Source organism: Pantherophis guttatus, chromosome 2 (genome assembly GCF_059756535.1).
Source record: "Pantherophis guttatus breed Tessera chromosome 2, ASM5975653v1, whole genome shotgun sequence".
Lineage (NCBI taxonomy): Eukaryota > Metazoa > Chordata > Lepidosauria > Squamata > Colubridae > Pantherophis > Pantherophis guttatus.
This window is the reverse complement of record NC_142064.1, coordinates 228,693,482-228,715,051: the sequence shown is the minus strand read 5'-3', so window position 1 is coordinate 228,715,051 and position 21,570 is coordinate 228,693,482. Positions and strand designations below refer to the sequence as shown.

At 36.9% G+C, this 21,570-nt stretch overlaps 2 protein-coding genes across 5 annotated transcripts in view; one reads left to right on the top strand and one right to left on the bottom strand.

Annotated features, from left to right (window-relative positions):
- Window positions 1–43: 43 nt before the first annotated feature.
- MBD4 (methyl-CpG binding domain 4, DNA glycosylase) lies at window positions 44–8,909 on the bottom strand. Its single transcript, XM_034431601.2, has 7 exons — window positions 8,527–8,909; window positions 5,242–6,081; window positions 3,262–3,336; window positions 2,325–2,459; window positions 1,507–1,656; window positions 772–875; window positions 44–254 (listed from the first exon to the last, which is right to left on the bottom strand). Exons 1-7 carry the CDS (start codon window positions 8,534–8,536, stop codon window positions 174–176), a joined length of 1,395 nt encoding a protein of 464 aa, XP_034287492.2. The 5' UTR covers window positions 8,537–8,909; the 3' UTR covers window positions 44–173.
- IFT122 (intraflagellar transport 122) overlaps window positions 8,833–21,570 on the top strand; it is a 72,269-nt gene continuing 59,531 nt past the window's right edge. For 2 of the 4 annotated variants that reach the window (XM_034431594.3, XM_034431593.3), the window contains exons 1-9: window positions 8,833–9,122; window positions 10,250–10,316; window positions 12,109–12,193; window positions 12,989–13,067; window positions 16,107–16,183; window positions 16,937–17,003; window positions 17,301–17,447; window positions 18,917–19,084; window positions 21,354–21,429. In XM_034431594.3, coding sequence (XP_034287485.2) covers window positions 9,082–9,122; window positions 10,250–10,316; window positions 12,109–12,193; window positions 12,989–13,067; window positions 16,107–16,183; window positions 16,937–17,003; window positions 17,301–17,447; window positions 18,917–19,084; window positions 21,354–21,429 — 807 coding nt within the window. In that variant the 5' untranslated portion in view covers window positions 8,833–9,081. The remainder of the gene's footprint in view (window positions 9,123–10,249; window positions 10,317–12,108; window positions 12,194–12,988; window positions 13,068–16,106; window positions 16,184–16,936; window positions 17,004–17,300; window positions 17,448–18,916; window positions 19,085–21,353; window positions 21,430–21,570) is intronic. The other 2 variants (XM_034431596.3, XM_034431595.3) reach the window with 1 other exon arrangement.

Below are 21,570 nucleotides of genomic sequence, written 5' to 3'. Positions count from 1 at the left end.
TGATCAAAGGAGTGAAAATGAGAAATGTCACTTTTGAGCAAAATTATATAGAAAAATGGAATTTAATAAATTCTTTACAGGCATATAAAAGGAACATTTATACTTATAGTTAATAAAGTGGGATAGCAGAAAAAGCAGTTTAAAAAGTGAGAAAGGGCCAAGAGATTATAGAGCTAATAATTAAGATTTAATTTGTCATGGTTTTCCCGCAGCCAGGAATGATAAATGTTCAATTTGTGGTCTTGTGGCTGTACCTGAAAGAGAAATGAACATGTTTTTACCTCATTAGTAGATCAGTGATCTAATCTAATGTCATCCATAAGCCATATTGCACATTTTATTGTAATTTCATATTTATTTGCTGAAGTATAAAAATTTCTCTATCATAGAACAAAAGTGATTATTAGCATAAGACCTCTCAGATAAATATGAGAAAAGTATGGAGAGTCTAGTTTTATTTCTTAGGTTGTGATATTAAAAATACTTTGCAGAGCAAATGATTGTTGTTTTTTAAGACACAATAACAACAAAATGCAAAAAGGATATTCAAGTCTTATAATAGTTTAAAAAATTCTATCTAGAAGAGCATAACATTCTGTTGTTTTCTGCAGTTCTAGTTCATATGAACCATGTATGTAGCTGTAACTCTTGTATTATTTCTAGGTTACAGATTGCTATAATTAATATTAGTAATATTAAAGTAATAATATGAAATTAATATTAGACTTTCTATGATTTTGATTAAATTAAGAACACACAAGCATCTATTACCTCTTTCCACTCATTCACACAGAAAATTCTGTAAGAATCATTTCCATATTTTCCAATTCCATGTAATTCAATTGGATATTTCCACTGCTTAACCAAATATTCATCTAAGGAACAAAAGAAAAAGTTATAAAAAACTGGACTAAATTCTATTGGTTTTAAGTTTATGAAAAATAACTTATAAGACTTTAAGAGTAATTGCTCATTTATAAAAATGTGAACTACAAGAAACCAAAACCTTGATAAATTAAAGTCAGGAGCTCGTTCTACTATCAATAGCTAAACAAAAATAGAATACTCATAAATAACACAGATGGCACTTCACTTCTATGTTCAAATAATTTCTTACTAAATCCAAAAAGGATATATTACTAAAATATTCCAATGCCAAACTCTCCAAACTGTTTTAAGAATGGCAAAAGAATCAATGTTAAAAGTATCAGTACATAAATTAAACAAAAAACATGAAAAAGTTCATGAATATAGAGATTGTATATAAATGTTCTTTTGGATCACAATTTACAAGAAGTACTAAATGGTAATGACTTCAAATATATGAAACAAATTTCCACTTCATGTCTCAATCATGAATGTATTAAGGGGTCTTTGGCAAATTATCATTCCTCAGTTTTGGTCTTCCAACCACAATAAGAAATACAAATGCTGATATATTATATAACTGTACCAAGGTTTTATGAGAGAATATACATTAAACATATGGAATATTATAGATATTACCTGAAAATTTGACAATGGTCTTTGCTCTGAGTTCATATAGGCCAAGAGGTTTAAGCAATTCTGACATTTCTTTCCAGTTGGTAGTTCTTGCTACATTTGGTGAAGGATATTTCTTAAAAAATTCCCACAGCACAGGGATAGCCATCTTTCCTAGGCAAAAATAAGAAATTGTGAACAACGTGTGCACTGAATTTGCAAAGCTGGCTGCAATTTCTCGAAAGACAGATTTTTCTGCACAGAAGTAACTTGGCACAAACCTGTTGACAGTTTTTAGCCATACTGGTATCTTACAACTTACATACAGGATTCACAATTACATGTAAATAATTTCAGTGACAGAAAATCATTGTGGTGTGAAGCAGCCCTATGGTTTATATTGTCAGTATGGTTATAACTTCATCATCTGATTTTTAAACTATATATGTATATGATCCAACCAAACTCACATGATACATTGAGCAAATGTCACTATTGAATCTCTATCATTTTAGTTCCCTTTGCATAATTTAAATTCAATACTTAATTCCCTTTTGCATAATTTAAGTTCAATACTGTCCTCTTTCTGGTTCTTAACCAGCTGGATGACAGCCATTTTCTTAGGGAGAAAATCCAGATTCACTAGCAATACATCAAATCATAATTTGGATAGAGCCTCTTACATAGCACTTTATAGCCTGATTAGGACTCTGTGGGAAATTTATGTTTTAACTTGTCTGCAAAATGAATTGCACATGTCCCAACAGCACTGGACTGAACCACAGGAAAGCAATTCCATGCATGGGAATTCGAGAAGTGGCCATGATTGCTCTCTTATTTACCTGAGGTTTTGTTCAGAAATATAGTTGCAATCAGAAGTTTCCATGGATCATGAAACAGTGTTTCCTGAACCAGATTAAAAGGAGAACGAGGTGGAGTCCATTTCCTAAAAGCTTTCCTTCTTGGTGGACTTGGAGCTAATACAAAAAAAAGTGACCATAATTTACTTTTATTGTATACAATTACTCCTATAGATACAAAGACAGTCTGGGTTGCTTTTTCAAGTTCTAAACAGAGAGATCAGATGCATCAAAAATTTGCTTCCTTCTGACAGTGTTTAGATGCTTCTGTTAGACTGGCAATAAATGAAGCAACTATGCCAACAGTGTTAAAACTTCCCTTTTCTCTTGTAAAGGCTGAAATTATTAAGAACTATGGTTAAGTTTGTCTTAATGAGAACAATCAGAAGCTATGTTCTAATCCTCAATCAAATTCTAGAAGTAACTAGAATTTTACATAAATCGCTTTCCAATTTTTTTTTATTAGTAGAGAATGATTGTTTGTTTAAAATCTAAATAAAACCTTCTGTTTTCACGATTCATGAATAAAAGCCCATGTGCCAGTGGATTGCTCATAATGAAAACAATGGTTTTCCATTACATCTTAATTCAATTAATGTAACCCTGACCAAATCTCTTTAGAAGGGATGATTCATTGGAAACCAAACAGCTATTCATATACATTTGAATACATTTGAAATTATTCTGTTGTTTCTAAATCACCCATCCAAATATTACCCATATTAATTTACTCAGACAACTATAAGTATTTATACTTATTTCAGAACATCTCTGCTTACATTTTATTATGCAGGTATAAAAACATTTTAATTTGCTTCCACATAAATATGACCAAGACTGCAAATCCTATTAGAATTATTTTTTAAAAAATAAGCTTGCTAATTTTCCACAAAGCATTTTCATATAAAAACATTTTTACCTTCTTTGATTAATTTTCTGGAAAAATATGGACTGGTTTTCCGTCTTTCCACTTGGGTTCCTTGAGTACGGCTCTCTAATTGTAGAAAAGCAAAATAAAAAACAAAAGCAATAATGTAAAATTTTTAATTATGCTCTTTGTGGACAGAAGATACACACAGAACAATAATCCCTTCTTTCTGCAATACAGATAGTCCTCAATTTACGACCACAATTGAGCCAAACATTTGTGTTAAGTGTGACATTTGTTAAGTGAGTTTTGCCCCATTTTACGACCTTTCTTGCCACAGTTATTAAGGGAATCACTGCAATTGATAAGTTAGTAACCTGGTTCTTAAGTGAATCTGGCTTCCCCATTGACTTTGCTTGTCAGAAGGTTGCAAAAATGTGATCGCATGATCTTGGGACACAGCAACAGTCATAAATATGAACCAATTGTCAAGGATCTGAAGTTTGATGACATGATCATGGGGATGCTGCAAAGGTCGTAAGTGTGAAAAACGGTGATACGTTACTTTTTTCAGTGCTGTTGTAACTTTGAACCATCACTAAACAAACTGTTGTAAGTCGAGGACTACCTGTACTAGCATTGCCTCTTTGATATCCAGATCTGGTTTTCAGGAAGAAGATAGGTTACGTGAAGGTGTGTGTGTGTGTGTCTGCGTGTGGTGTGTGAGAGAGAGAGAGAGAGAGAGGGAGGGAGGGAGGGAGGGAGGGAGAGAGAGAGAGAGAGAGAGACATTGTTTTCCTTTTCTTCACTCCATGCAAGTATAACCAACCTCTAGTCCTTAACATACAACCGTAATTGAGCCCCCAGTTACTAATCCTGCTAACTTGATTTTACAGTATCTTTTTGTGATGGTCATTAAGCAAATATCCTTAGTTATTAAACGAACACCGTTAAGTGAACTCAGTGTCTGCAATGGCCATTTTGTGCCAGAAAATGGAAGTGAACAACTGTTTCTGGCAAAAAGTATTTTAAATACGAGTGGTTGCCGAGCACCTAAAATGTGATCATGTGACCACGAGGGGGTGAGGGCTTCAAAATCCGGATCATAAATATTCTTTGGGTCCATTATAACTAAGCGACCAGTTGTAAGTGGAGGACTTACATGTATAAAAGCCAAGAACTAAGATGATCCTTTTTCTTTCTTTACAATAAACAAAAAATAAAGTTATTTATTCTTTACAATAAATAACTTGTATTATTACAAAAGAGCCTGACTATAAAATACTAATAAAACTCAACATGGTTGGTCCTTAGGTTACCTTACAGATCATCTCCTAAGATGGAATCTGCTCGGTCTATACGTTCTTAAGGATGAGTGGTTGTTTAGGGCCCCATTCTCGCTAGGGATCAAAGGGACACGGACCTAAATTTAATCCTTTTCTGAACCCTCCAACCTTTGGAACAACTTCTGCTTTTTTCCCAGAAATGCAGCAAGCAGTACCTTTACTGGCTTTTTAAAAATTTGTAAATCAATCCTCTTAGAGCAGAGGTGTCAAACTTGATTTCATTGAGGGTTGCATCAGGGCTGTATTTAACTTCTGGGACCCAGGGTGGGTGTGGCCAGGGTGGGTGTGGCCAGCTCAACATCACCTGTGTCGGGGGCACCTGTGGTGACCCGAGTGCTCTCCCAGTGAAAATGGGCTCCCAAGCTCCATTTTTGCCTGCGGCGGCTTCCTACAACCCTCTGCCAGCGAAAACAGAGCTCAGTAGGGCCATCTGCGGCCCTCGCAAGCTCCATTTTTGGCTGCGACGGCCTCCTGCAACCCTCTGCCAACGAAAACAGAGCTCGGGAGGGCCACTTGTGGGGCAGATTTAAGCACTGTAGGTCACAGGCTGTTTCCAGGGCAGCCCTGCGGACTAGATCTAAGCACCCTGCGGGCCAGATCCGATCCCCGGGCATTGAGTTTGACACCCCTGTCTTACAGGGTAGGTAATGTAAACATTCTGGAAAATAAATACATAAACACATACCTTTGGTTGATGTAAAAGGTTTCTGTCGCAACATCTGGGAAACAGTAACATCCATAGTGGAAGCCCTCTGTTCACTTGCACTCTCTGAAGCCATCACATTTCTTTGCATTTCCGCTTCTGAACGATTTTTATCAGCAGCTGCAGTGATTCTGCTGCAAGAACTTTCAGTACATTTTAATATTTCTGTGCTTGTTTGGTGTTCTAAGAAAGGTTCAATCTGTTTATCATTCTGCTCTGTTTTTGGTTCAAACAACAGTTCATCCTTAAAACATATTTTTCTTTTCCTTGAACTTCTTCGGCATACTTTGTTTTCACTGGAATCACTATTAAGTACACACATTTTGTTCTTACATATGGCACGTTTACTGCTTTGTGCCTGTTTTTTACACGCTGATAGACTCTGTATTTTGTTTTGGCCATCAGTGATATTCCTTATTTGAGAAGACTTTTTAGATTTTCTAACTTGAATCTTACTTCGAATAGCACCATTTTTATCACTTTTGAAAAAACATTCCTTAGAAATATCTCCCATATTAGGCCCATCCTGCAAATAAATAGCAGGAATTTCTGGTTCTCTAGTATCGGATCGAAGTTCCAAGTTACTTTCTAGAGAAGATTTACAATCTCCTTCACTGTTTCCTAATCCAGGGAGTGAAAATGGATTCTTAGAAATGCAACTCTCAATTTCTGTGCCTGCATTTCTGGTAAAAGATCTTTTGGTTCTTAACCGTGTATTCCTCTGAACAGCCATAGTAAAATCAAAATCCTCTGTTGTAAGAATGATATCTTTGTCCTCTTTAAAGTAATTCAAAAGAGCACGTTTAGATCTGAACTTGAGTCCTGGAGCATTGAGAGAAAAACAGTGCAATCAGTAAAGTTCATAATCATTGGGGGAAAAACCATGTATGTAAACAAAAACAATATAAACAATCTAAGTGTCATTGCATTTGCCATCTTTTATCTTATCTTGTATTGATTTTATTGCAATTTCTTTGATTGTTATGAGAGTTGGTGAGTCAGGAGGAATATAAGTTTAATAAATTATTATTAATCATAGTCGTTATGGAAAAATAATATAACAATAAACTACCATTTTGGAAAGATAAATCGAAGCAATAATACTAGAACAATTTATAAATATATTTGCCAAATAGTAGAGATGCCAGGGAAGTAGCCTTGAGAACCACAACTAAAAATGTGCAATGTATAATTATACATTTTATAATTATAATTATTTATAATACTACTACATAGTATTGCAAGGGTCTCTTGCTTGAGCAAGGGTTGGATTAGAACAGAGGTGTCAAACTCGTGATGACACACTGTCGTCACGTGATGTATCACAACTTTTTCCTTCGCTAAAATGGGGATGGCCAGCACATGATGCATCCAGCCTGCAGGCTGTGAGTTTGACACCCCTGGACTAGAAGATCTTCAAGGCCCCTTCCAACTCTAATGATGATGATATACAGAGTTTATGAAATAGACTGAACTTCACCAAATGAACACAGTATGGTGCAGAAGTAGTAACCATATTTTGTAAACAATCACAGGAAATGGTGTATTTGAGAATGTTATATTTGGGAGTATATTATGAGCACAGAGTGGAACATCTTAATATTCCTGAAACTCAAGCACTTTAAGCCGCATTAGATTTTTTATATATAAAGTACAGAGTTTTTGGCAAAAAGTATCATATCATTGAATACGTTCCCTATACTGCAACAGGTTGTATCAGAAGTAGAAATGCAAGAGAGACAACTGGGATTACCTGATCGAACAAACAATATATTTCCCTGCTGTTCTACCAGTTTGTCTTTGCTTTATTGTATTTTCCCATTCTTCTAGAAGTGTTTGATGACAGACTGGAAATTCTAAAGATACTGCTCCTTACTTCCCATTACACTTCACTGGACTTTCAGTGTTGGCTTCAGGCTCTTCTTTCCTGGGGCCAAAGGTTTCTTTACTACCGTTAAGTAATTCTTTCTCTTTGCTTGTATCTTTGGTCCTGTGTGTATCACTTATAGCACTGTCAATAAATACAACAGGACCAATTTTTGTAAGCCACTCTTTTGTGTGGAATCTTTTTTTTAACCTTTTCATAATTTAAAATGTTTTTTTCTGCATTTCTTTCAACCATCATCCTCTACCTTACTTTTCCCCCCCATTCCAAGTGAAAGCACTCACTGATGTAAGGTAAGCTCTTGCATTGTCACTTATACATATCTTTAGTTCCAAATTTGTCAGTGTTTTGGTTTTGGTATAGGAGCCATAAAAAAATTAATATGAGCTCTAATAAAGAGATTCTGATTTAGTTTCATGAACTCACTCTTGGAGTGAGTTTCCCATCCTGGATGGCTCAATGTTGGGTGGACTTCAGCTCCCAAAATTCCTCTGCCAATGTGACCTTTGCTGAAAATTCTAGGAGTTGAAATTCAGGGTGAAGAAACATTGTTCTAATTAATTCAAGGTCTTGTTATAAGATCATTGTTAAAATGACTTTATAACAATCCTGCTAAGGTTGGACTGAGAGCAAATTAATAGCTTAAAGCTTGCATCATGAGCTTCATGACACTTCAATTTATGTTCTCTACTTCTGTACAATATTTTAACTAACTACCTTATTGACTTTCTACCTAGTGCTGATCGATTCCTAGGCATTATGAGTTTTGGTCAGATCCATCTAATTACAGTAATGCAATTTCTACTTTCATAAGGCAAGCAACTTTGCTTCTATCTTCTAGAAAATTGCATCTTCAAATGCAAATATAGAAATGCAGCTCAATTCTTTGCATTTCTGCTGGCAGAAAAAGAAGTATTTTGTTGAATGGGTCTTATGCAAAAATAATTGCTAATTTTACACTTGCTGCCGTACCGGAGCACTTTTCCCATGCTACAGCTTCAGTTATCTTCTCACCCTTCGGGAAACCGAGAGGGATACTTTGCAGAACAAACAGGCAGTCTTTTTCTAGGTGCTGCCTGTTATCAATGCAAGACTGAGCACCGCTGATCAGCAGGTAATCTATTAAATAAGAGCTTTTAATCCCAAAATCCCGATTTGAGAAAACGGACACCACCATCCTATTCCTACCATGCATTGTACGCTGGGAAATTTAACACGCATCATTGTCAAACTCAATCGACAGAACACAAACGGGATTCCACTTCTATTATGACATCATCACTGAGACCAAACCAATAGAATAATCTGATTGGCACAATCTAATGGCTATAATAATATTTTCCAATGTTTCCTCCCAGTTAGAAAAAAAAAAAAATCCTTACCTGGTCTCATAGAGCTCCTTCTCTTCCTATTTTAACACCACGACTGACTTCCCGCAAAAGGCGCCAATTCTTACTATATAGAACATATCTTCATTGAACGCATGCGCACTTTAAACTCTTATAATCTCGTCCCGGAAAATAGAAGAGTCTAACAATCTTTTCCTAAGAAAGGGATAGTTAGGAGGAAAAGAAAAAAAAAAAACCCACACACCACAGCTTCGATTGACCACGCCCCTCCGGGTGACGCAAGCGCACTTTTCGCGACACTAACTTTCCCCTCTCTTCCGCGGGCTATTGGAAACAGTAATAATCTGAAAAGGCTCGGCGAAAGAACTGAAGACATGCGCGGACGACGCTGGCGGGAGCTGATCGCGCTTGCGCACGGGGCATTTCTTGGACCTTCGCGGGCGTTTAAAGAGGAGTGCGCATGCGTGTTGCCTTGGGAGGCCGGCTGGCGTCCTGCGTCAATAAATACAAACAAACAAACAAAAAAGCCACCCCAAAAGAGTGAGAGAGTTGGGTGCCGGCGAGGGCGATGCACCTGAAGGGGACGACATGCGAGCTGCGTTGACTTGGAGGGATAAGGTCGAGCAGTGGTAAGAGGCGGTCCTCTCTCCGACACGGGGCTGGGGAGGATAACGGGGAAGGTAGTTGCATTTAGCAGGAGGAGGACTCTTGAGAAGGAACCGCTACCACGGTGTGCTTTTTTCATCTTTCTCTATAAGCTATGGATTATTTTAAACAACTCCAATATAAATGCATTTATTAAATTTACATGGCATATAAGTGAATGAAATAAGAGAATATCGGGGTTGTTGAACTGTGGAGTCCTTGGTGCTCTCTGAGCTTAGTTGTTTGCTTGAGGATGTTTCCTGACCCAACTAGATAACTTCATCAGTGCAGGTGAATGTGGGGGGCTTGCTCCCTGTTTATATACAGTACCATAAATAATAAGGTATGCCTCTCCGGCTTTTCTCTTATGTAACCCCAAATACGTTACATAATAAATGGATGGGAATTGCAAGATCTTTGTGGGGGTAAAAATGGAATAAATACCAAAATAAATGAAAAAGTTCAGGTAGTCCTTCAGTTACAACAGTTCATTTAAGGACCGTTCAAAGTTACAACAGCACTGAAAAAAAGACTTATGACCGTTTTTTCACAGTTACGACCTTTGAAGCATTCCCATGATCATGAGATCAAAACTCAGATGCTTTGGCAACTGGTTCATACTTATGGCCATTGCTCTGTCCCAAGGTTGTGTGATCAACTTTTGTGACCTTCTGATGAGCAGAGTCAATGCGGAAGCCAGGTTCACTTAACCAGGTTACTAATTATCAACTGCAGTGATTCACTTAACAACTGTAGCAAGAAAGGTCGTAAAATGGGGCAAAACTCACTTAACAGATGTCTCACTTAACAAATTTTGGACTCAATTTTGGGTCATAAATCGAGGACTACCTGTATACTAATCCATGATTTTCTTAAAACAAAATGAATAAAGAATAATTTAATTGCATAACACTAAAGTATGTATAATAATTTGGCCATGACAATTGTTGGGTCCACACAGTATCCTAAACTAAAACCAATTATGCCACATTGATACATTATGCAACTGTTTTGTAGATTGATAACCTATCTACATCTATAACGTAGGATGGAAATAACAAATAAATAGATAAGAGAACTTGCCTTTTAGCAGCATTCTTTGTTTTCACAGTATCTACGACCTTGCCTTTAAGCCTGATGGAACACAACTAATAATTGCATCTGGAAACAGATTACTGGTATGAGGTTTTAAAAAATACAATATGTGTCCTAAAAGAGATTTGAATTAGAAAAAATATTTGAAATGGTGTTAATACTTAAACAGAATATTACCAAGAAATCCCTGGATTATAAATTTGCTTGGGAGGTGGGGGTGGGGATGGGGAGGTGGTTTACTTGCGAGTAGTGGAAAGACATTAGAGAATACCTTAGAAAAGGTGGATTATTTGGATGCTGAATTCAGTCACCAATAAAGGAGTATATTTGAGTATATAAAGGGTTGACATGAGGGATCCTTGGTGCTTTCTGAGCTTCCTTGTTTTCTTGCAGACGTTTCATTACCCAAACTAGGTAACATCATCAGTGCTAGTCCAAGCTGAGAGAGCACCAAAGACGACTCGTGAATTCAGTCAGAATTCAGGCCTAGGCATGCAATGAAGATGTCATTGATTGTGCTAGTGGGTTACCTCTGAAGTGATTTGGTAAGGGACTTGCCCCTTTCTCAGTTTGCCATGGTTGGAAATTGGAGCCATTGTTCTACAGTAGTAGACCTTTTTACCACGTGGTTTCAGTTAGTAGTTATAGATGAGATCAGCCCAGTGCTATAGGGCTTCCTTATCTTTCTGTTTGTTGACCATCTATATCAAGGGTGTCAAACTCAAGGTCTGCGGGCCGGATCCAGCCCGTGGGATGCTTGAATATGGCCTGTGGGGCTGGCCTGGAAATAGTAAAGGACTGGCCTGCGGTGTCTCTGGCAGCCAACCCCCCCGCCCCACCCCCCATTTTCAGCCTGGATGGCCTCCTGCAACACTTCGCCGGCCAAAACATTTTGGCCAGCAGACTGCTGCAAGAGGCGTCCATCCTGTTCCCCCACCCCCCTTTGGTCAGCCCACAGAGGAGAACTACAATGCTGAACCGGCCCTCGAAAAAATGCAGTTTGACACCCCTGATCTATGTGCAGCCATTGAGACAAGTGATCAGTCAATTCAGGATGTAGTGTCCTCAACATGCTGATGACTTTTCCATTGCTATCCTGGGCTACCCTGGGCCACGATATGGAAGTCTTGTCCTGATGTCTAAAGGCTATTAGTATATGAATGAGACAAAATAGAGTGATGAAAAAGACAGGCCAGATATTGTTGGTTTGTTCAGGTTTCTGATTGTTTCCAGTGTCATGTCTCAAATGGGAGATGTTATCCCTCAAGAAGTAAGCATGTAAACTGGGAAGTCTCCTGGTTTATGGCAACTGCTAGGTGGGAAAATGGATGTCTGCAATGTGCTTTGCATGAGGCTATTTTTGAAGATTTCTGGAAACTAGAAATGGTTTTTTGATTCTGTTTGCTGGGAGGTCTTAACCACCAGAGCATTACCACTTATGCTTAGTTTTGTATTGGTGTCCAATAGAGTTTTAAGTACAATTCAAAATGCTGGAAAATAAAACAGATGAATGTGGAATTATGAATTGTGCCATTTTAGTGTATGATTATTCTAATTAATGATTGAATTATTGATTAATATGTTCTTTATAAATCAAACTAATAATAATAATAATACTCTTACTATGAGTGTTATTGTTCCATAATGTATACCTTAGGTGCCATTGTTTATAATATTCATGGTGGATGTTTTGGTGTATTATGTAGTTATGGTACCTTTGCTGTCATGTTGAATCATCTGGAATTTTGCAATATAGAATTGGAGATCTAAGAGCATTTTTCTGCAGATTATCTTTGTTTTAAAATAGTTTGTCTTAAAAGTATTATTTTTATGTATCTGTACTATTATACTTTCTGTGTTATTTTATCTGTACAGGTGTATGATACATCTGATGGAACATTAATCCAGCCCTTGAAAGCCCATAAGGATACAGTATACTGTGTAGCATATGCAAAAGATGGTAATATGAAATCCACTTGTTTACATTTTCTACGATTACATTTGCCTTTTTTATGTCATCAATATAAGATCTATATAGCATCTTTTGCTAACTGAGGCAAAGAATTGGATCAACTCCTGATCAAACTTTCTTAAGAAGTGTTAAGTTTTTTGGGATGTTCAAAACATTGCTAATAATTTCAATTCCAAGTAGTACAATTTTGAATTATTGTTGTTAGCATATTTCAGTACAGTGTCTACTTTTGCCAGTTGGGAATTTGTGCACAAGGAACTCAGAACTTCTCAGATTTATTTTTTTAGCAAGATTTTTCACAGCTAAATTGCTTTCTGCTAATACAAAAGAAACAACGTATGCATTAATAGTTATTGTATGCTTTTCATAATTATATAAATATTACTTTCTCAACTAGAAAGATGTTGGGTATATCCACTAACAAAAATATAGTTATCAACAACACATTTTAAAGTTCTTTCAATGAGAAAAAGATTGATTTAATAAATCTTTTTTGAGAAGTCTTTAGGTCTGGTAGTCTGCTAAACAGATAGCAGGTTCTTGCCAACATTTGAAAGTGCCTTTGAGATCATATTAATACATTTGTACAAATTGTACTGCAATGAAAAAAAAATCTAATTAAAAATACAATTAGTTGTCAATTGATCTAATTAAAAAACATTTTGTGTTTTATACCATAGATACGTATATAAAATATGGTTATGTTTCATTTCTGTGTTTTAATTTAAATATTCATTCTAAAGCTACTTCATAATTTATATTGGCTTCTACAAATTTTCCTAGGAAAACGCTTTGCATCAGGAGCTGCAGACAAAACTGTCATAATCTGGACTTCAAAGTTAGAAGGTATCCTGAAGTACACGTAAGTGATTATGACTTTGATGTATGAGTGTTTCAGAATTACTTTTAATATAAACAGAAGAAATCTTGACACAAAGAAGAAAACAATTTTACAGGGACTAGATCTATTTGAAAAAGACACCTGGTATAGTAAGGTCTGAGGATAATGGAGGCCGTACCAGTAGCCAATATAGAACATGGGTCAGCAATCCTGGCCCTCGCCCCATAAAAGTTTGCAGTTCACATGATTGAGTAAATATCTGAAGAAGTTTAAACATTGAATATGGGATTTGTGATTCTGTGCTTCTTTGTAAAGCAATTTTTTCAGAAGTCGGTTAACTCAATAGTGGCATGATATAGGATTCAACTGTTTAAAGGATTTTTATATGTTTCTATTTCATTTTTAAAACAATAAGCTCCTGAGCTTGGTTAGTGTGCACAGCACAAGCTTGAACATAAGGATGTAACTCCAACACATTTTCTTTTTTGCTTGATAGCTGCCTCTCTTTTTTTCTACCTCCATTAGTAGCAAGGGATTCCCTCCTTGCCAGTTGACTGACAGGAACAGCACCTGGCTTACTTGTTTTACCACTAGCTAATCAACCGAATAATCATACTGATGAGAGAAATAGATAGTTAATTTCCTGGTGAAAGTACAGATAGAGAATGATGATCCCAAGCAAAAATAGTAGAAAATATCCATAGCCTCAGTGATTTTGGGAGGAAGAAGGAAGTAACTCAACTTCTTCCCTCTTACAAAGAGGGAAGCTTTGTACTTCTTTCTTCCAAAGAAGTACAAAGCTATACTTTGTACTTCACGGCTGACTCTGGAAGATCATATTACGACTGTGACCAGGGGGGCATTTACCCAGATTCGTCTGGTGCGCCTGGTGTGCCCCTATCTGGACCGTGATGCCCTACGCACAGTCACTCATGCGCTCGTCACCTCCCGGATTGACTACTGCAATGCTCTCTACATGGGGCTGCCCCTGAAGACCACTCGGAGGCTTCAGCTGGTGCAGAATGCGGCCGCCTGGGTAGTGATGGGAGTGTCCCGACACTCTCATATTACATCCCTCCTGCGGGACCTGCATTGGCTACCAGTTGCCCTCCGGGTGAAATTCAAGGTGCTGGTAATCACCTATAAAGCCCTACATGGCTTAGGCCCGGGGTATTTGGTGGACCATCTGCGGCCAGCGACAGCTCCCCATCGCCCGGTGCGTTCCCACAGGGAAGGCCTCCTTGGGGTGCCGTCGGTCAGACAATGTCGGCTGGCGACCTCTAGGGAGCAGGCCTTCTCTGTGGGCGCACCTACCATGTGGAATCAGCTCCCCCTGGGGCTCCGGATGGCCCCTGACCTTCGCTCTTTCTGCCATGGCCTTAAAACATGGCTATTTCGCCTGGCCGGCTTGGACTGAAGGGGTTTTAGAGGGGATTTTAATGGTTTTTATAGTTTTATTGGATATTTTTTTTTAAAAAAAATTGAACTTTATGGGTCTTATTGTTGTGAGCTGCCCTGAGTCCTTTCGGAGATAGGGCGGCATATAAGTCCAAATAATAAATAATATACTCCTTAAATTCTTTGTAAGAGGGAAGAAGTTGAGTTACTTCCTTCTTCCTCCCAAAGATCCCTGACTAAGATCACTGAGGCTATGGATACAGTGACTGTGCAAATAGATCTCTTGGAAAACATTGTGAATTTCTGTCCTGATTAAAACTTGAGTGTATATAACATTACACATATTAAGATCACATGAAGGGCCATGGGATTCCACAAAATAAACAGATCATAAACAGATCATAAACATTGCTACTAATGGAAGTTTTGAAGTTTTGTTGATTAACAACTTAATTGTTTCAGAAGTATCCCATTACTTTTCAGAAAAAAAGGAATATCTTCCTATTACTTGTAAATGAGTTGAACATATTTATTATCCCGTACGATTACCCTCCATTTAGCCTGAATATCAGTATTCATAATACTCAGTCAACAAAGCCATGTTTCAGTATATCTGGAAGACATCTGTGTTGTGAATGCCTGAAACAGGTTCTCAGCATGACATTTATGAACAGAGCTAGCTATAGCCTTTTTACAAGTACAGTAAAACTTCAAATTAATAAGCATCTATTTAACGACTTCTGGATCCAACAGACCAAATTTAGGGCAAATACCCCATTACTTCAAGTAACAGACAAGTCCAAACTAGTTGGATGAGGCAGTTAAATTTACATAAATGTTTTATTATTTGCAGCAATTATACAAATGGTGTACATTGCTGAGAAGTACATAGTTTAAGCAATTTAAGATAAGCTTGGTTGGTCTGTTAAATTGAGATTTCACTGTCTGTTCACTGGTGCAGTGTAGAGCAGGGGTCCCCAACCTTTTTGGTTCTGTGGACCGGTGGCTGTGGCTTCAGTGGTTTCTGCAGTGGTGGTGGTGGGGATGGTTTCATGTGTGCATTCTGTGCATGCACAAATGAAGCTTTGCACGCTTGCCTGCCTCTTCAGCACCCTGGTTCCCAATGGGCCATGACCTGGTAGTGGTGTGCAGCCCGGGAATGAGGGACCCCCCAGCATAGAGGGTCAAAATGTACAAAATATTTAAAACATTTGCCAAATCCTTTATAAGCATATGAGTAGTTTCATGCTGGATTGGATCCCTGACCCACCAGCAGTCTGTTTTCCCAAAGGCCAACCAACTGTACAAGGAAGTCCACTGGTCTCCATAGGCAATTACATTGCCATCAAGGCTAATAGTCACTTAAAAGTTTAAATAGAAGCCAGGTGAATCCTTATAGTAATATAACCTTTTTTTAATGAATTAGATAAGGGATATTACGCCCCCCCTTTCTTTCTTCAATCTACAACATGAATCAAAATCTAGATCTATGGCAGTTAAGAGAAATAGAAAACCCTTACTGCTATAATTCAGAGGTTATCCAGACTACTACAGCCCATATTTGATAGCTTTTATAAAAAGCTGGCATAGATTTTCCATATTGATTTAGTTTGCCATTCTTCCAATGCTTCTCTTTCACTGTTGTTTGTTAATTTGTTTTAGGCACAATGATTCTATACAATGTGTGTCTTATAATCCTGTTACACATCAACTTGCATCCTGCTCTTCAAGTGATTTTGGTATGGATTCCCCATTGCCGAATTCTTAAGTTCAAATTCTAATGCTTCATGTAGCAAAGGAAGAAACCCAGCAAGAGTTGCAGACATTACTGTAATATTGGTTTAGGTAGCCCAAAGTTGAAATGTAATATGTGAGTAAAGCTTCCCCCCTCCTTTCTCTTGTTTGCCCTCTACACATGTGAATCTGCTTGGATATTTCCCAAACCCCAGGGCAGATTTTGAAAACAAAAGGTGGAAGCTATTCTCCTCCTTGTTTTTTATGACAGGAATTGTTCATTAGTGTGAAGGACAGATTGTATAAAATCCCAAGATATTATAATATTTTATTAGAAATGTGGGAGCTTGGTTTCCAGCATGCCAAACTACCTGTCCATCTGGTCCAGTTTTGTTGTTTAGCATCAGCTTTTAGGTTCTCACTTAATTGGTAATGCCAGAGGTTAAACCTAAATTTAATGCACTTGAGGCACTATCGTTGAGCTACAGTCTTCCCAGACCATTGTAGTCCTTTCTTTATAGATGATGGACAATGGGTAACATTATGAAATGCTACAATGCAATCATTGTGTGGTACCAATACAATGGTACCAATATTGGAGAGGACAGTCAGATTGAAAGAAATCTTATTAAGATGAATAACACATATGATGAACATTAATGTCATTATTTTTAGCAGTTATTGTGTAACTGCTTTTAAATGCTCTTACAATTATAACAGTTTTTTAATTCCTGTATTTTGATTTTGTTGTTTTTAAGGACTGTGGTCTCCTGAACAGAAGTCCGTCAACAAACATAAAGTTAGCAATAAGATCACTTGTTGTAGGTATGTAAGTATTTGGCTCAAATATTATAATTTGGGCTTTCAAATGATACATAGTTATGTTTATGAGTTGCTGCTCCACACAAAACATGATGCAGTTAAAGTAGGAATGGGGCATTGCTTTTGGTCTTAGAGCCGAAAGCATTCCTTCCTGACTAAGTGGCCAGATAGTATCAGTGGCAGAGTGGCCTTTCTCTCTCAGCAAACTCTCCACTCCCCAAATATTCTCCATTTCATGCTACTGATTCCCTCTAGCTCTGAGAAACATTTAGCCTACTGTATTGTGTTTTTTTTCCCCAGTTGGACGAATGATGGACAATATCTCGCTTTGGGGTTGTACAATGGTATTGTCAGCATTAGGAATAAAAATGGTGAAGAGAAAGTCAAAATTGAACGACCAGGAGGATCTTTATCTCCAGTTTGGTCTATTTCTTGGAATCCATCAAGGTAACATGTTTGTGTCTTGAGTGAAAAGATAAAGCTTCATATATTCAGTGTGTTCTTGGTATCTTTAATAAATATCATTGCAACCTAGCCTGTAGATTTCAGGAGTTGGCATATTACTACCGATCTGTGATTAATTTTGGGAATAAATCCTGAAGTTTTTCTAATGTAAGAAACAAGAAAGTTCCATATTACATTTGGCCATAGGAAAGATCATATTCTCTTTCACTTGGTTTGCTTAACATACAAATTTTCTGTTCCTAAGAGCTGAATGGTTAAGTTGCTCATATTTGCTCCAGATTTCACTCTGGCATTTTCTCATTTTGCTTAATAAAAACAGAGAAATGTAAGGGGAATCACAATAATTAATATTAATAAATTATTAATTTCTACTTTTTCATCATTTATGTACTGTATGAATATCCTCCAAAAGTGTTTATAATTAACTATAAACTCCTTATCACTGTATAGTAAAACCATTAAAAACAAGCATAAAAGAATTGTGGGGTCCTTGATAAAAGAATTTGACTGCAGGGATGGGTATTACATAAACATGAGAAACTTTTGCAGAGAAAGCTGTATCCTGTTTTCCCATTCCTCATACCCCAAGGAGGATATGATAAATATTTAAGCAGCTAGATCGGTTTTGCATAGTATATGGTAGCAAATTCATCTAATTATATATGGGTTCTATATCTACATACTAACAATGTCTAAAAACATTTAAATGAATATCTGATTGAGCTTCTTAAAAAGAATATTCTTTTCAAGAATGAACCTTCACCCTCATCCTACACCCAAGCTACAGGTATTTGGTACTATTGCAAAGAATAATATTTTTAGAGAAAAGCTGCTTAAGAGTCTTAAGAGGCTAGGAGGTAGGATGTTTATTTGAACTTTTCCCCCATTCTTTTCACTGTATCCTATGCAATACACTTATTTTGTCCATTGATTTCAGTGGCCCAATACATGGGATGCTATAAAAAAACTTTGTGAGAAAGTATTGTAGTGATAATAATGAAATTCTATATTAATTGATTGGTTTTACTATTGTGACTGAGAAGCTACGATCCACCCAATCATTTCAAATGATGTGTGTGTGGGTCCAGATCAGCGATTTCCATTACCTTTCTCCCTAAAGTCTTTGTTTTAAAATGCTGTATTTTCTACACCCTGAGATTGTTAGGGGCAATATGCTATTTAGTATACTGTCTTTGGTGTAAGAGTCCTCGGAGAGTGGGCGGCATAGAAATATGACTAATAAAATAAAATAAATAATAATATTTTTTTAAAAAAGTTTTTCTGGAACAATACATTCTGTATATTCTAGATTCTAGAATATTTAAGGGAGACTGCAAAGTCTTGTCTGGGAAAAATTATTTAATTCCAGGGCACTGACCTTTGAACTAACATATTTTGAAAGTTGAATTATGTGGCAGTAGTTCATGTGAACAAACAATTGGTATTTGCAGTCGCTGGGAGAATCTCTGGAGTGCTAGAGACAGCGAAGAAGAGGACGAGGCAGGTCATACCTGTTTAGAGGATATACCAGTTCTGAAGTCCATCACATGCAGTAGTCAGGGTAGTGAGGCAGAGGAAGAAGAACGTGAGGAAGATGAGAGTCCTAGGAATGCCGGCTCGTGAGTGAAATATCAAGGAAATAAAGCTATACCATTTTAGGATCAATATAGATATGTATAGAATCCTACTGATTCACATTTCATTATCACAAATAATGTATTTCATAATGTAAAAGCAGTATAATAAGTTTCACAAAATTTTTCATACTGATTTTGCCAACTTCTCTAATTTGACCTGGTATACTAAAAGTTGAGTTTAGCACAAACTCCTGCATGAGGCAGATGTTTTCCCATATTCCAGAAATTTGACACCACAAACTCTCAGAGCTGAAGGAAATTGGAAAAATATTCACAGTGCATCATGCACTTGAAGAGCACTCGGAGGCTCCAACTGGTCCAGAATGCGGCCGCGCGGGTGGTTATGGGCGCAACTCGTGCCCGCGTGACACCCCTCCTGCGCGAGCTGCACTGGCTCCCAGTGGTCTTCCGGGTGCGATTCAAGGTGTTGGTTACCACCTTTAAAGCGCTCCATGGCATAGGACCCGGGTACCTTTGAGACCGTCTTCTGCCACCAATAGCCTCCCACCGACCAGTCCGTTTCCACAGAGAGGGTCTCCTCAGGGTGCCATCAGCCAAGTTATGTCGGCTGGCGACACCCAGGGGGAGGGCCTTCTCTGTGGGAGCCCCAGCCCTGTGGAATGAACTGCCCCCAGAAATACGTAAGATCTCCGACCTCCGGGTGTTTCGCTGCGCACTGAAGACCCTGTTGTTCCGCCAGGCAGGGCTATCAACATAATAATTTTAAATTGGGGTATTTTAATTTTTGGGGTTTTAAATCGGCCAAATCTATTTAATTATTTTAATTTTTAATCATTGTTGTGTCCTGTGTTTTAAATTGGCTGTATACCGCCCTGAGTCCTTCAGGAGAAGCGCGGTATAGAAATAAAATAATAATAATAATAATAATAATAATAATAATTATTATTATTATTATTATTATTATTATTATTATTATTATTTCCTTCTAAGGAACCACAGTCTACCACCTTGTGTTGCTTTAAAAGCTCACTGAAGTACCCAAAAGCAGTTCAGTGGGAAAAGCCATATAGGTCAAATCCAACTTTTAACTATTAATAGGAAGATGCTGCCTTCTCTTAAAAAGTCTAGAATAATTTACAAGCTAAAATGTTATTATAGCTCAGTAGTAAAGACCATGGTTTAAAGCGGTTCTTCATATAGTGTAGGGAATACTTATTTGGAAACTCTGAAAACCTATTGCAAGCAATTATAGACAATGCTGAATTAGATTTCACCAAATACCAACAGGTCAAATTACCAGGACCAGCATCTAAGAAATAACGAAAACATAATCTGTCCCAGAAAGTGTCTTGTTATTACTCTCTGAAGGAACAAGATGTATTATTTTAGCACATACAAATATTTGATGCAGTTATGAAACTGAAATTTATTCATGAAAGAAAAATACAAAAAAGTTACATGAATATTCATCCCTGACAAATTGTTCAGTTAATCTTATAGATATGTTCATATACAGTACATTTAAGTCAATTTATTTAATATTAAAAGAGGGGGGAGGAATGAAAGTTTATAACCACGCGCCCACATATTTAAATGCAGACCAAATTTCTAAACAGGCCTCCACTCAAGACTCCTGATATGAAAATGTCCTTCCATTTTTATAATATTAATCTCTTCCCAATCATAAGACTGTATGTTTCTTTTGGTATCTTCTTAGTTTCCACATCATTGGGTATACAGCTGAAAAAGCATTATAACCTACAAAAACATTGAGGCTTCCATGAAAAAAAAATACATAATTTCTATGTGTGGCATAAAATCAAACTATAAGAGCCAATATTATATATTGAACACATTTCTAGCTATTGGCTAAATCTCTCAACTTTTTCCCCAATGCATGCATCTAATAAACATGAAATAGTAATCTGTGTTTAGTTACTTGATTCAAGAATTAGTTTTCCATTGGCAAGGATATGTCAAAAGTATAAGGAAGATTAATACTAGAAAACTTTCTAGTATTATTTTCTAAAAAATAATATTTTTTAAAATAATATTTATTTTAAATAATATTTAATTTTTAAAAAATAATTATTATTTTCTAAAAAAATTCTAAAATTTTCTAGTATTAATCTTCTGTAATCTACAGTATACTCTTATAAGGAAGTATAATGACTCTAAAGCCCATATATAGATTTCAGAAGGTCTTTTAACTAGTGATATTGCCATTGACAAACAATATCTGCTTGTTGCACTGTTGCTACATAATTGCTTTTCCTTTTATATCCAATAGAGATGAGCATAATGATATTTTAGCTGTGGCAGATTGGGGACAAAGGCTTTCTTTTTATCAACTAAGTGGCAAGCAAGTAAGTTACTTCTTAACTGGAAAGTTTGTATGGGTGTGGGTTGTATTCTTTCTTCCCAAATACTGTGTTGTTTTTTCTGAATTTTTTAAAGCTAGCAGTATATTCTACAAAATCAGAGGCCCATTTATTTGCCTTTTTGTA

What these genes read in the sequence shown, in the direction of transcription:
- MBD4 (XM_034431601.2), bottom strand. An exon ending in CAGAAAATTAATCAAAGAAG is followed by an intron (nt 2,460 to 3,261) that starts GTAAAAATGTTT and finishes TTTTTGTATTAG; the next exon opens with CTCCAAGTCCACCAAGAAGG. An exon ending in ATTTCTGAACAAAACCTCAG is followed by an intron (nt 1,657 to 2,324) that starts GTAAATAAGAGA and finishes ATTTTTGCCTAG; the next exon opens with GAAAGATGGCTATCCCTGTG.